The sequence below is a fragment of the Patagioenas fasciata genome, chromosome 16 (assembly GCF_037038585.1).
Source record: "Patagioenas fasciata isolate bPatFas1 chromosome 16, bPatFas1.hap1, whole genome shotgun sequence".
Taxonomy (NCBI): Eukaryota; Metazoa; Chordata; class Aves; order Columbiformes; family Columbidae; genus Patagioenas; species Patagioenas fasciata.
Window position 1 is genome coordinate 1655919 of NC_092535.1, and position 13661 is coordinate 1669579.

General features: G+C 53.3%; 1 protein-coding gene across 5 annotated transcripts in view; it reads right to left on the reverse strand.

Moving 5' to 3' along the window:
• The window catches only part of CBFA2T2 (CBFA2/RUNX1 partner transcriptional co-repressor 2), a 62079-nt gene that overhangs the window by 2919 nt on the left and 45499 nt on the right, over window positions 1–13661 (reverse strand). For 4 of the 5 annotated variants that reach the window (XM_065849664.2, XM_071815506.1, XM_071815507.1 and 1 more), the window contains exons 3-10: window positions 10393–10634; window positions 8776–8865; window positions 8018–8199; window positions 6677–6930; window positions 5922–6007; window positions 4690–4879; window positions 2477–2545; window positions 1955–2145 (exon numbers count right to left, since the gene is read on the reverse strand). In XM_065849664.2, the coding sequence (XP_065705736.2) occupies window positions 1955–2145; window positions 2477–2545; window positions 4690–4879; window positions 5922–6007; window positions 6677–6930; window positions 8018–8199; window positions 8776–8865; window positions 10393–10634 (1304 nt within the window). The remainder of the gene's footprint in view (window positions 1–1954; window positions 2146–2476; window positions 2546–4689; window positions 4880–5921; window positions 6008–6676; window positions 6931–8017; window positions 8200–8775; window positions 8866–10392; window positions 10635–13661) is intronic. The other variant, XM_065849665.2, reaches the window with a different exon arrangement.

Consider the following 13661-nt stretch of genomic DNA (forward strand, 5'->3'; position numbering starts at 1 on the left):
TCATCCCCCTGTGGCCCAGATTTAGTAATATTAAAATGAGCCATCCATCAATTCCTGCTATTTCACAGCTCTTTGCCAAGGGTACTAAACCCAGCTCCTCTGCTTTGCCCAAAACTGCCCGCCAGATCGCACCGGTCACATCCTCTCCCCTATATTCACCCTAATGCACAGAGGAAACAGCAGGCAAGGGCTGAAAAACATGCTGCAGGTGCTGCTATTGGGTCTTTTTATTTCCTGTTTTAAGCAGCTCTATTTTGGTATCACTCCCAGCCAAGCGCTCCCCGCAGGGATTACAGCATGCTGCGCAGGCACCATTTGCTGCGCACCCTGCCTAGCTGCACAAGAGGTCGGAGCGAGCTAATTTGGAAAAGAAAAAGCTCATTTAAAAGCTTCCCAGCCAGGTGGAAGCGCTGCCGGAGCCCAGACTTCAATCTGGAAGCGGAGCAAAGCCCCTCTGGCAACCGGGAGAGGCATCAGCTGGTGGGTTCCCGGTGCCACCGCCTCCCGAGCTGCGTGGGGCTCGGGGCCAGCGCCGGGAGCGGCTGCAGCTGCTCCGGGACGGGAGCGCAGGGATCAGCTTTCCTGCAGCTGGACTCCGCGTTAGCAACCACAGACCGGGCAGGGCGAGCAGAAAAGCAGCCTCTGCCGGAGCCTGCCGGCCTCGGATCCCGCCCAACCACACAGCTTGGGCTGGTCGCTGCGGCTGCCACTGCGAGCAAAACGCTGGCAAGGAGGAAAGCGAGGGGGTGGGAGATGCTGGCCCCTGTTGCGAGGAAGGGCAGTGGGATTCCCCACACCCAGGGTCTGTGCTGGAGCCACCAGCTCCTGGCGGTGATTTACGGGCTGGTAGCGAAGCACCAAAGCGAGCTGGTCAGGAACGAGCTGCTCCGGAGCCAGCGCATTCCCGAGGCTCCTCGCTCCGCCAGGAGAAGCGGGACCACAAAAAAAACCCTGTGGTAACTCTTGTAAAACTGGGTCACCGCTTCACAGCTGTTTATACTTCAAGCACTGTTTTAAAGCTGTATTTCAAAGGTTACACCGTGTACCAGAATACACGACAGCTTTTCAACGTGGCTTTTGAGAAGGGCTCTGGGGTTTGCGGGGACCGTGCGGGCAGGGGATGCTCGGGTGCTCCCCAGGCCCCGTATCGCTCCATGGGTTATTTCCCTGATTTTGCCCTGTGCAGAAATCATTGCTTGTCTCGTTTCTTCCCCGGCTTCCCGAGCAGTTCTACCCATTCTCATCATATGTTTACCAACCGGTGCATCCAACCTCCAGTGACTTAATCAGAAATACCACAGGACAGACATCTTTCTCTGTAATAACACCTCGTATTTACACAGTACCTACCGGCACCAGAGCTTCCCGAGCCCCCGTCAGCAGGGTGAACTGAAGCCCAGCACAGTCCCAACAGACATTAACTCCATGTTCCCGTCAGATTTTTGCTTGGCAAAGCCTCTGCTCTTGCATTTGTGCAGAGAAAATAAAATGAGAAGCAAACCACATGTGGCTGGGCTGTGGTGGTGCAGGGATTAACTGTGTAATTCTCCCTGCCCAGTCCAGCTGAGATCTCGAAAGCTTAACAAAGTGAGCTTCCAGTTAAGGAACAGCGAAGGTAATTAAGGATTGAGGAGTAGAAAGAAATTCTCTAAGAGACGCCCATTCGGCACGTGTCACTGGCTGTGACAAACTAAGAGTCGTCCCTTCTTTTCCAACATGCAAATGTCTCATTAGGTGTTACGAGGTTTAGTAACTTAATTAGGCTGATTCCCCTCCCATTAAAATCAAAAGGTTTTTTGGGGTATCAGTGCGGCCTTTGAGTTACTGATTGGAGAGAGACTCTCCAAAGGGAAAGGGACAGGGGACCTGCGGGCTCTGGGTCACTGCTGGGCAGGACGTGGACACTTTGGGAGCCTTCGGAAGTCCCCTCTCAGAACGCCCCCGGCCACCTTACCTCCGTAGACTCCTCCTGTTCATTTATCACTAAGAAAGCGTCCTCGGTGGCCTGGCGCTTGGCGTCCGCGATGGTCTGCTCCATCCGAGCCCTCTCGGAGGCAATCATCTCAAACGCCTTCTGCTCGGCCTCCGCCACCGCTTTCTGCACCTCCGACATGGCCTGGCGCTTCACCTCGTTCACGGCTTCTTCTGGAAGAAAACAGCAGCTTCACCCACCCGCCCGAGGAGCCTCGGAGAGACAACAGAGCTGCCAGGACGTGGCAGCGTGTCACCTGCGGCAGGGACGCCCACGGGCAGGGGGTGAAGGGACGCGGTCATGACCACCCTGGGATTCCCGCTGCACAGAAGGAGCAGAGCCCTTCAGAAAACCCAAGTTGGCGGGGTTGGCAGCCAGATGTGCACATCCTGGGGCTTTCCTGCAGCTGGGTGCTCCCCTTTCCGCAGAGCGAACCCCCAGTATCTGTGCTGACCTGGGCCGATCCAGCAGCATCCCTCACCAAGGTCACCAGCAAACACTTACCAGCTTTTTTCCATATCTCCTCAGTGACGTAGCCTGTTCCCGACCTGCTGCTGAAATCCCGCAATGAATCTGTTGGGATAAAAGACACAGGGAAAGGTTGGCAAAGCCTCGTTGCACCCGATTGCTGCTGAAGTGCCCGGCATGCTCCCGGCTGTACCGCGGCACATCGGTGGGGCAGGGCAGAATTAACCAGCTAAAACTCAAAGCAGAGGATTCCTACAGTTAAAGCCATTCATCAAACACTCAGATGATAAATTACCACATTTAATTAGGGCCCTGCATAATTTATGACACCGTATAACCCATTTCCATCTCCTGGTAATTCATAACAACAGGCAATGCTTATAAACATAAACCATCAAACATCTGCACCATCCAGCAACTTTGCACATCCATCTACACGACCAGAAGTTTATGTTAAGGGCAGCACCTTCTGAAGGGTCAGAACAAAAACTGCTTATGTCAAAGGGTGGTGGGAAACCCAAAGCACCGCAGGAAGGTGGTGAGATTACTTAAGCCCACAGCACACCTGGGATGCTTCTTGATATTTAACTGCAGCTTCCCACAACAGCAACGGGGCTCAAAAATTAGCCCCTAGGGCCTACAAGGGGAGAAAGCATCAACAACTTTCCCAATTTATTAAAAAAAAATATATATATATACATATATAAATATAACACCTTCAAGAACCTGGGGTTGAAAGTGTATTAGTCCCAGCATACTTAAATACAGGAGGGCTAAAAGTGGCCATGCTCCTCCAATTGTCACACGTGTCCCACGGCTCATTGCCCTGCAGTCACAGCTGGGCCACGAGCGCTTGGTTTCCGAGAAATTCAGACTCATACTCTGTTTTAGTTCCTTCTGCTCGTGTGCTTGTTACTGTTTTCCTAAGAAACACTGGTTCCCGCTGTCTGGGAACTATCAAAACTTGTTCAATTGCAGTTAAATCTGGGCTGGGCTCTGATTTGGATGGTTCTTGTTGACACGCAGGAGGACTCACTCTGTATTTTGTATACAAACAAGCTGAATATATATCCACTTGGGATTTTCAGTTTGACATTTATCCCTGTTGTTAGAAAACATCTATTTTTATTATTGAATGATCAAGGGGTTTTTTTTCAGCATTTGATTTGAAGCATATGTTTGGATGGAAGTCAGAACTCCATCCAAACCAACAAAATCAGCAGTTTAAGTTTAGATTGTTTTTTGTATAGGGTGAAACCCCTGCACACTGGATGGGAAAAATAGTCAGCTTTCATAAAGTTGAGTTGACTCATGATACAAAAATAGAATTAATAACTCAGGTAGCAGCTCTTACACTTAGAGCAGTCTTCAGTATTTTTAGAATTACTAGAGCTTGACATTTAAAATCCTTTTGGCAAGGCAGACTAGAAGGGGAAGAGGGAGGGAACCAACCACCTCTCCCTGCCTTTTCACCCCCGCTTTCTCAGCTTTGGATGAGTTTGGCCCGGTTTGGTGAGCAGATCCAGCTCAGTGACAAGATGTCATTCTCCTGGCACCAGTAGAAGCTGCTGCTGCCCAAAGGCACCTTCAGGCGTCAGCAAATGCTGCTTCCAGGGGCTCACACAGGAGCTTTCGGGTGTCCAGTGACCTCTCACTCTTCAAAGCTTTATGAGCTGCTGAGGTATTGAACTTAGATGTAATAATCACTTTATGCCTAATGTCATACAATCATTTTAGCTGGAAGAGACCCTCAAGATTATCAAGTCCAACCATAACCCAACACTGGTACTACGCCATGTCCCTGAGAACCTCGTCTCTGTGTCTGTCCAACCCTCCAGGGCTGGTGACTCCAGCACTGCCCTGGGCAGCCTGTTCCAATGCCCCACAGCCCTTTGGGGAAGAAATTGTTCCCCACATCCAACCTCAACCTCCCCTGGTGCAACTTGAGGCCGTTTCCTCTGCTCCTGGTGCTTGTTCCTGGGGAGCAGAGCCCGACCCCCCCTGGCTCCAAGCTCCTTTCAGGCAGTTCAGAGATCAGAAGGTCTCCCCTCAGCTCCTGTTCTCCAGCTGAACCCCCCAGCTCCCTCAGCCGCTCCCATCACACTTGTGCTCCAGCCCCTCACCAGCTCCGTCCCCTCCTCTCAACTCGTTCCGGCACCTCAAGGCCTTTCTTGGCGTGAGGGGCCCAGAACTGAATGGTGACAAGCTTTGCTGTAATTAGACACCTGCTCAAAACCACGCTGGCTTACCGCTGCCGATGGAGTCGGAGCTGCTGGGGCTGTGCTGCCGGGAGCCCAGCTCGCTGCCCTTGCGCGGCTCCGTCTCGCTGCATCGCCTCTTCCAGTAGTTGAGCTCCTCCCGGTCGGCCTCCTGGCAGCGCCGCAGCACGGTCATGGAGCGCCGGGTCTTCTCCACCATCTCCATGATGCAGTTCAGTGCCTGCGGGGAGGAACATGTTCTCAGCCTCACTGCCCGCTCACGAGATCATCTCCCCAATTTCCCATTGGAGGCACCACGGAGGGACCATCCCAGGAAGACAGAACACAAGGTCATTTCACAGGAACGAGCTCTGAGCACGGTATTTTGGATGATGGAGTATTCGAACAGGTGGGTGAGATGGGGTCCCGTACCCACAGGCCCAGCAGCAATGCTGAGCAGCACCAGGGGAGGGAGGGGATCATACCTGCACATGGCGCTTTGCTCAGCATAGCAGCTTTAGGGCCACACTTCTAAAGTTGGAGGTGAAACCCCCCCCTTTCCTATGGGAACAACGTGTTCATGCAAGGGCTGGCTGTGCTCCTGGTGCCAAGTCTCCACAGCCACATTCCAACTCACAATATTCAGCTACAGGGCCTCTACTTCACACCCCCACCTCCCCATGGAACATCAGCTTTAGAGCACAATCGGGCACAGGGTCCCTGCACCTGTGATCAAAGCTGAATTTCAATGCGTCCTCTTTGGGGGAAACACTCCAGGGAAGTGTTTGGATGAGCAGCCTTGCTCAGAGGGAAAAGGCAGACTGCAGAAAGTCTGCCAGAAGTACCAGGTCTTGCTGTTGGTACCCAGTTGAGGCCCATAAAACGCTGGCACTCTGGAAGAAGTCTTTAACAAATAATGATGGGTTTATTTATTTTGTAAGCTCCATATCCTTTCTGCACACAGCGCACGTGCACTCCTGTCAGTACAGCGCTGGCCTGGGCTGCTGCTGAGGAGACCCATGCAGGGACAAGGGTGGGTTTGGCTGCTCCACCAGCCAGGGTGGCACATTGCTGTGCTCTGCAGAAGCTCCCCAGCTCCAGACACCTTTTCCAGAGTAATTTTGGCTTCTACTGACCATGGGCAGAGGCAAAATGCCAGGAAAGTGCCCTCCCCACCATCCACCTGAAAACGCTGGCTATGGCACCAACAAGAAAATCACAAATTGGAGCAGGTGGGGCTGCTGCGTCCCACAGAGCTTCCCACACCTCCCCACGTTCCTTACGTGATCGAGATGCTTCCACTCGTCAGCCCACTCCCTCTCAGTTAGGCGATGGTCCACCAGCTCGTCCTGGTATCCCCCATTCAAACCTGCAACAAACCGCAGCCACAAGAGCGATGAGATGGACAGAGAGCTTTCAGAGCAAAGGTGGCCCCAAAGCAATAATCCAGAGCTGTGTTTCCAGCTATGTATAGCTGGGATTGTAAATACATCTCAGGGTCGTGGCTCTGCAGGGGCAATTCCATGCCTGCACTTTTATTCTTGTCTGTGCCACTGTCTCAGGAGCGCTACATCCACTCACGGCTCTGGATCTGACCTGCTTGGGGAGCCAGTTCTCTCATTATAAACCCGTAGGGGCTCAGAGCTTGTGATTCAGGCTGTGCTGTCGGAAACACAGCATCCACCTCCCACACAACCCCGGGGAGAAACGGGGCGAGGGGTCAGGCTGTGCGCTCTTCCTTTAGTCATCTCAGCAAAGCTTGTTTCTCCTTCCCTGCCCTCCACTCCTGCCTGCTGGGCTGGCTACACCAGACTCACACGCCACATCCTCCCTCCTCATCCTCCAGATTTTACATGTACACGGGGAAACACAAACTCTCAATCTTCCCGTTTTTAATCTCACATGGTTAGTTGTTTTCTCTGAATTTCCTGCAAAATCTGTGCCGAAGACACTCCCAGGATTACACAGTCCTGAGTGTGAGTGACCAATGCTAAAGCCCCACAGCTCCTGCGACTAAAAGCCCTCCAGGCTTTCTTACCAAGACCGCCGTGCCTGTCCCGCATCTCTCTGTGCTCCAGCATCTTGCTGGGATCCCTGTAGAGGTGGGAGGTGGCGATATCTTCCAAGGTGTAGTGCTGGAGGGGCGGCGGGGTGGGGTGGAACTGCCCCCCCGGGTTCATCAGGGGGATGGTGAGCGCAGGGCTGTGCCGCGGCGCGGGGCTGATGGTGCACACCCGCTTGGCCGGAGGCTCCGTCGGCAGCGGCTCCCTCTCAAAGCTGCTGTCTTCCCTTCTGCAACCACACCAGCAGAGGTATTCGTTAGCACCGCATGAACGTACTCGGAATGGGAAAGATGCAGATTTGGAATGAGCAGAGTTTGGGCAGTGATGATTTTACTGCAGGGTAAAGGCAGGGAGCTAAACCAAACATGAACAAATTCACAAAACGACCCTGTCAAAGAAAAAGTTCAAGATGCCTGAGTGCTGTGATTCATCTTTCTGAGCATGAACGAATTAAAATTTCACAGTTTTTATAAATTTGAGGCATGCTCCACACAATTACATAACAATTTTTAACTTGGAAAAAGCGGTGAAAATGAACTGCATCCTTCCCAGCCCCGACAGTGCCTCTGCTTGGGGACAGAACCGCTCCGCTCTCCTGCTTGGGCCTTTCAGCGCTACCCAACAAGTGCCCCTGGGACAGAACCTGCCAGGAAGAGGATCCCAATCCAAATACACAGTGCAGGAGAAGCAACCATCAGTGTCTTATCAACAGCCAGAATAGCTGTTGGGAGTGATGAAGTCCTACACTTTAGCCCTGGATGCTGCTTGAAGCTTTGACAGTACCAAAGCAGAAACAAAAGTCACGACTTTACTGAAAAGAGTCCAGAGAAGAGCTACAAAGATGCTGAGGGGCCTGGAGCACCTTTCTGATGAGGAGACTGAGAGCTGGGGCTGTTCAGCTGCAGAAGAGAAGCTGAGAGGGGATGTCATCAGTGTTTATAAATATCTCAGGGTGGGTGTCAGAGGATGGAGCAGACTCTGTTCAGTGGTGCCCAACGCCAGGGTGAGCGGCAACGGGCACAGACTGGAACACAGGAGGCTCCATCTGAACATGAGCAGAAACTTCTTTGCTGGGAGGTGCCAGAGCCTGGCCCAGGCTGCCCAGAGTAGGTGTGGAGTCTCCTTCTCTGAGACATTGAAACCCCCTGGACCCACCTGTGTGATCTGCTCTGTGACCCTGTGTGATCTGCTCTGTGACCCTGTGTGAGCAGGGGGGTTGGACTGGGGGATCTCCAGAGGTCCCTTCCAACCCCAACCAGGCCAGGATTCTGTGACTTCAAGAACTTGGCAGAACAATGAAAGCTACTTTTTTTTACCTGTCTGGACTGTGCCTCTTCCCATTCCCATTGACCTCGATCAGCAGCTCGGAGGAGTCCGTGGGGGACGTGGTGTTTGTGTTGAGCAGGATGTGCTCGTGCTGTGCCAGGTACTGGGACGGCGTCTGCTTGGCAGCCCGGGCGCAGTGCAGCAGCTCTCTCTGCAGCAGCGGGAGGTTGGCCTGCAAAACCAGCACAGCTCTGGCTTATGCAGGCTGCGGACAGGCAGTTCCAGCCACTGGCAGAAGGTTTGCTCCGCACACACAACCTCTCCGAGCAGTAACACCTGCAGCCTGTGACCCCGGCCCAGGATCCTCCAGCTCCTGCTGGCTGCACTGTCAGATTTACCTGGGTTTTCTCAAGAGCTGCGGATGACCTGACATCGGTGCACCCAAAAAACACGTCACGGGAAGCGCTCTGTGCTCCCAGCATCTAACCACAAGCTCTGTGTGGCAGCACCTCAAATGTTCTAGATCTGAACATGTGCAAATAAGATTATAGGGTCAGAAGCTGCCGAACAGAACTTGGTTTGTTTCCTTTATCCCTGACACACAAGCAAACATATGTGGCACTTGTTATAACATTAGCTTTCTTCAAGCCAGTCCCACATGGCCACTGCTACAGTCTGTGCAGTCTGTCTTGGACTTCAACAAAATTGCTGTGTGGCTTGAAACGAGAGCTTTCCCAGCACTGACACGTTGCCAAGCGGCACAGACCGGCACACAGAGCAACAGCAAATCCCCCCGGCTCCCTCTCACCTTCAGAAAGGGGATCACAAATGGCCGGAGGGGGAAGTTGGTTGCCTCTTGCAGCTTGCAGTGAAATTCCTCAATTGTCACCGTTGAGTTCTGAGAAAAGGAATTAAGAAATGAAATGACAACTTGTTCTTATTTTTAGACACGTGGGAAACGGCTCCAAATGAACAGAACTGGAAGGGAGACTGCATCTGTCACTACAGGACTGACAATATTTGCATTGGATCCTGCCTAATGCAGCCAAGAAGACTCGGGCCAGTGGAGCAGAAACGTGGCACGAGGCGAGGGCTGAACGCTCCGCACAGCCGGGTGCTCCCAGCCCAGCATCCTCCCAGAGCCGGGAGGCAGCGGGACCCGCTGGTACCTCCTGCATCCCGGCTGGGTGCCTGGGACAGGCTGCGGGGAGCCAGACAGTGGTTCCAGCTGCTTTGAGCGGCACACGGTCCTCTGCACCTTCCTCCCTGCAGCTCATCCGGTCAGGCCCACCAACCACACCAGCTCACCCACTGGCACGTCCTCCCCGACCTGCACCCCTGTGGCCGTTCAGGCCGGGTGCTCCCGGGAACAAGCAGCATTTGATAACCTGCATGTGCAAACCTGCAGCAATTGTCACAGGTAACTACGTGGTGAGAACAACAGTCAGAGGAACATGGACAGCTTGTAATTTCATAGAATCGTAGAATAGTTTGGGTTGAAGGGACCTTCAAAGCTGCCCCAGAGCCACCCCTGCCATGAGCAGGGACATCTTTGGTAAGAAACGTGGGCAGACACGCGCTCACGCAAAGCAGCAGCACACCAGGAGCTCAGACCTCCTGCTTCGCAACACCAGCCTTCACCAGCTTTCCCATCCTGTGCAGACCTTCGCAACAGCCAACCTTGCCTGTTGAAGACATGCGAGGGCAGCCCATAAAGAAGAAAAACGCCCATTAAACACATCACTGCTTATCATAAATGAAATCTTTGAAGTGTCATTGTATTTTTCTATACACACTCAAGAGCAGAGAAGGACCAGCTTTCCAGAGCGAGTCCCTGCTAGCAACAGGATCCTGCTTTTGCCGTGACACTTGGCTGCCTCGTCAAGTAAAGCACCGTTGAGTTTGAGCACAGTGAAGCCAGCACAGCACCAATGAAGCAGCAGCTGGAACTGGCATTTCTCTGCATGGAAGCATATTCGGGGTAAGCTGATCTGACGTCAGGGTCAGGCAATCATAAATCTGCACAAGCAAGAAAACACCTCCCTAGTACAAAGGTACAGGGTCCTCTGAAAGGCGTGAAAAGTTTCCTTTAGGAGAGGAAAGGGAGAAGTCCAGCATAGCCCATGGCTTCCAGCAGCCCAATGCACCAGCCTGTGGCCTTTACAGAAAAGCTTTGTCTGAATCCTTCCAGCTTTCCTTCAGTTCAGCTGCACCCAAGCCCATGTCTAAGCCACTGGACAAACAGCTTTTTGAAACCCAGCAAAGACAAGAAAAAAAGAAGCCAGCAAGTTTACCAGAGAGCACAAACATTGCAGAGTCTTGCCCAGCCAACAGCTCTGCCTGTAAAGACGCGAACAGCTGATGCTGTGTAACACGGGCAGGCGCCGGCTGCCAGGACCCCATCGCCAGAGCGCTCTGTGCTTACCACTAATGCCAGGACGAGGGTCCGGACCTTCTCCCCAATCTCGGGGGAAATGTCGTTGCCGAACTGCTGCAGGGTCGTGAGGAATCGCTTCAGCTTGCTGAGCTGCCGGGCGCCGCACGTGGCTGGGAGCTGCTGGTTCGTCAGCGAGGAGGAGGAGGAGGAGGAAGGACCGTTGCTAAAGCGCTGGGGTGGGGATGGTGCCCCATTCAGAGTTGGGGGGGAGTGGTTTATTCCATTGGGCACTGCAAAGGGGAGACAGAATAACAGAATCATTTTAATTGGAAGAAGCCTTTAAGATCAGCCAGTCCAAACAATAACCTTACACTGTCACTACGCCATGTCCCTGAGAACCTCATCTCCATCTGTCCAACCCTCCAGGGCTGGTGACTCCAGCACTGCCCTGGGCAGCCTGTTCCAATGCCCCACAGCCCTTTGGGGAAGAAACTGTTCCCCAGATCCAACCTCAACCTCCCCTGGCCCTACTTGAGGCCGTTTCCCCTTGTCCTATCACTTGTTACTTGGGAGAAGAGCCCAACAACATCCTCGCTATGACCTTTGTGGTCCTACCTGAAGCTCTTTGCTGCAGTCCCAAAAATCTAGTTGGAGTGGCATCAGGGATTTGCCACCTTAGCAGACACTTAAGACTCTGTAAAGATACACCAGTCCCAAAGCTACACCTCAAATGGGCAAAAAAAAAAAAAAAGAGATTAACTGAGTAATGAAACCAGAAACTTCTGCTTTGCGCCACTGATGCAGGTGGTTGTGAACGCCGTTCATGGGACCAAAGTAAAATGCTCCATAAGCTACAGCACAGCCAGGCATTACTGAGCACTGGATGAGCACGTTCCTGTGGTCTGGTGTTCGAGAGGATCCATCTTACAGGAGCTTGGTGCTGATGGTTAATTGCTGCTAGCAAACAGGGCAAAAGTGAGAAAAGATGCTGTGGCCAGAGCAGAGCCCACATGCCATGCTGGAGGCCACCCAGTGATGGAGCCAGGCACCAGCAATGTGTGTGTCCCCTCCTCGAGTTGCCCCTGAACTCACGGGGTGCTCTGAGGCCACCAGTGCATGGGAACCGCTCACCCAGCCAAGGCCTCCGCAGGATTTTTCCTTACGAGATTGCTCAGGCGAGGTTCACATCGCAGATGGTCATTTCCCCTCTGCTCCGTGAGCTTCATACCCAGGGCCATCAATCACAGCAGGATCAGGGCTCAGCAGAGCACAGACACTTCTGGTAGTGTTTGAGGCAGCCCAGGAGAACACGGGGTCAGGCTGCATAAAGCCGAGGCCACGGCTGATCAAGTTGTGCCATACACTCAGCATGAGGAATTAAATGTGCTTTATCTCAAAGTTTATGGCCCTCAGCACAAATCACCCATCGACGTTTTCTGGTCTGCGTCAGGCTCAAAAGTACAGCAGATGATCCAAGGATCCTTCCCAGTCGCATTGCTTACAATAAATCATCAGTGCTCATTACAGCCGGGGTCTCATTAATAGATACCGCGGCTCAGGTGCCTCCGCATTGCCCCGAGGATGCTGACGGGATCCTGTCCCGCTGTACCTGCCGGGGATTTACAGAGGGTTTCACAAACATGGTTGCTGTGTTCCAACCTGGTCCCATCGGCAGCTTCTCCTCCTGTAAGCAGCGAGCGTGTCGAAACAGACTGAAGGGCTGGAAGTTCGGGAACTCGGCGAGCGACCGGAATAAATTGTTGACATCCCTGCACTGCCATTGTGCAATCTAGAGCCCTGTCTGAAGAGCAGCTGTGCGCTGGGGGCCCAGCTCGGTACAGACCCACAATTTTAGAGGTGAAAAGTACATCATCATAAACATAGTTTTAGCTGATCCACCAGGTCATCCTTAGAAGTCCAGCTCTGAAACCCTTACAGATGTAAGCGCTGAAGAAATAGCAACAAGCTATAACAACCAATTCAAACGGCAGCGTTCAGAGGAGCACTGAGGTCAGGGGCAGGCAGGGCAGGTGAAGGCGCCTGCCATGATGGAGCAGCAGTTTGCAAAAAAAGATGCCAAAATTTCCGCTGCAGTTCTGCAAGGACGATACCAAATCCTCATGAACCCGGCGGGGGTTTTTCAGAGAAAATGACAGGAGGTACTCGAACAGTTAAACCGCTCTGGGGCATGTGGGGTCAGAGGCTGGAGAAGCTCCATGCACCTGGACCTGCCGTGGTGAGCACCAGAGGGAAGCCGAGCAGGTTAACCAGAGTCAGTTAAGATGCAAGGGAAAGATAAGGCTGAAGAGACCATCAAAGGTGGTTCCTGCGAACCAGGGGACGACGGGCTCTTCTGGGACATAGCAAAGATGTGTCCTTACACAGACAGAGAGGTGGAAAGGACAGGGAGGTGCAAAGGCAAAGCGAGCCCCTGTCTTTTCCTATGGAGCAATGCAGCCTGAACAACTCCTGTCCACACTGGCTTCCCCAGACCTGCAAAGGGACAGGGATGTCCTGCAGAGACAGCATGTACTGGCAGAGTTAGCTACCATGTGTACCAGCAAACGCAGAGCTATGTGAAAGGCAAGGCTTCTGGCAACTACTCATAAAGAGCACTTATTTCACAATAACAGTGTCATAAATAGGAGGAAAGCCACCCAGAGAAGCTCCTCTCCAACAGCACAGGACTGTGCAGCTCCACACTCTCCAGCAGCTGCGACCGAGGCAATTTATCCCCTTCTCCGTTTTGCTTCCTCTTATTCTTTCAAATTACATATTAGGGAGATCAACAAGCTCCATTTAAACCCTGGGAGAGCCAGGACTGTGCGACCCGCCCGGGGGCTGCGGGGCTGCCGAGGACGGGAGCGGCGGAGGCCGAGGGACCGGGGCGATGCCAGGGGCCGGGTCAGGGCTGCCGTTTGCTGCAGCCCCCGTAACCGCTCTCTGCCTCGTCAGGTTCACCCCGCCTGACCCCCCTGCAAACGGCGTTACCGCAGGGTGCCGGCAGTTATCTGATGCCGCGCACCGCCGGGATCTGCTCCGCCACAGACCACGGGCCGGGCTGGGGCTGCTGTTTCCAGCTGAGAAGACAGCGATGAAGCACGAGGCCGTGTACCGGGACTACAGCTGCGGGGACAGGAGGATGCTGAAGCCCTGGGAACATGGAAGTCATCATCTAGGGCTGCTCTGTTGAATTCTGCCTCAGGTCCTCTTCTCCAACACTTGTGTTACTGATCCGTATGCAGGCACAGCCTTCCTCCAGCGTGCTCCTCCTCGCCCGCCCAAGCCGTGGGCTTTTACAAGGCAGGGTCTGTACC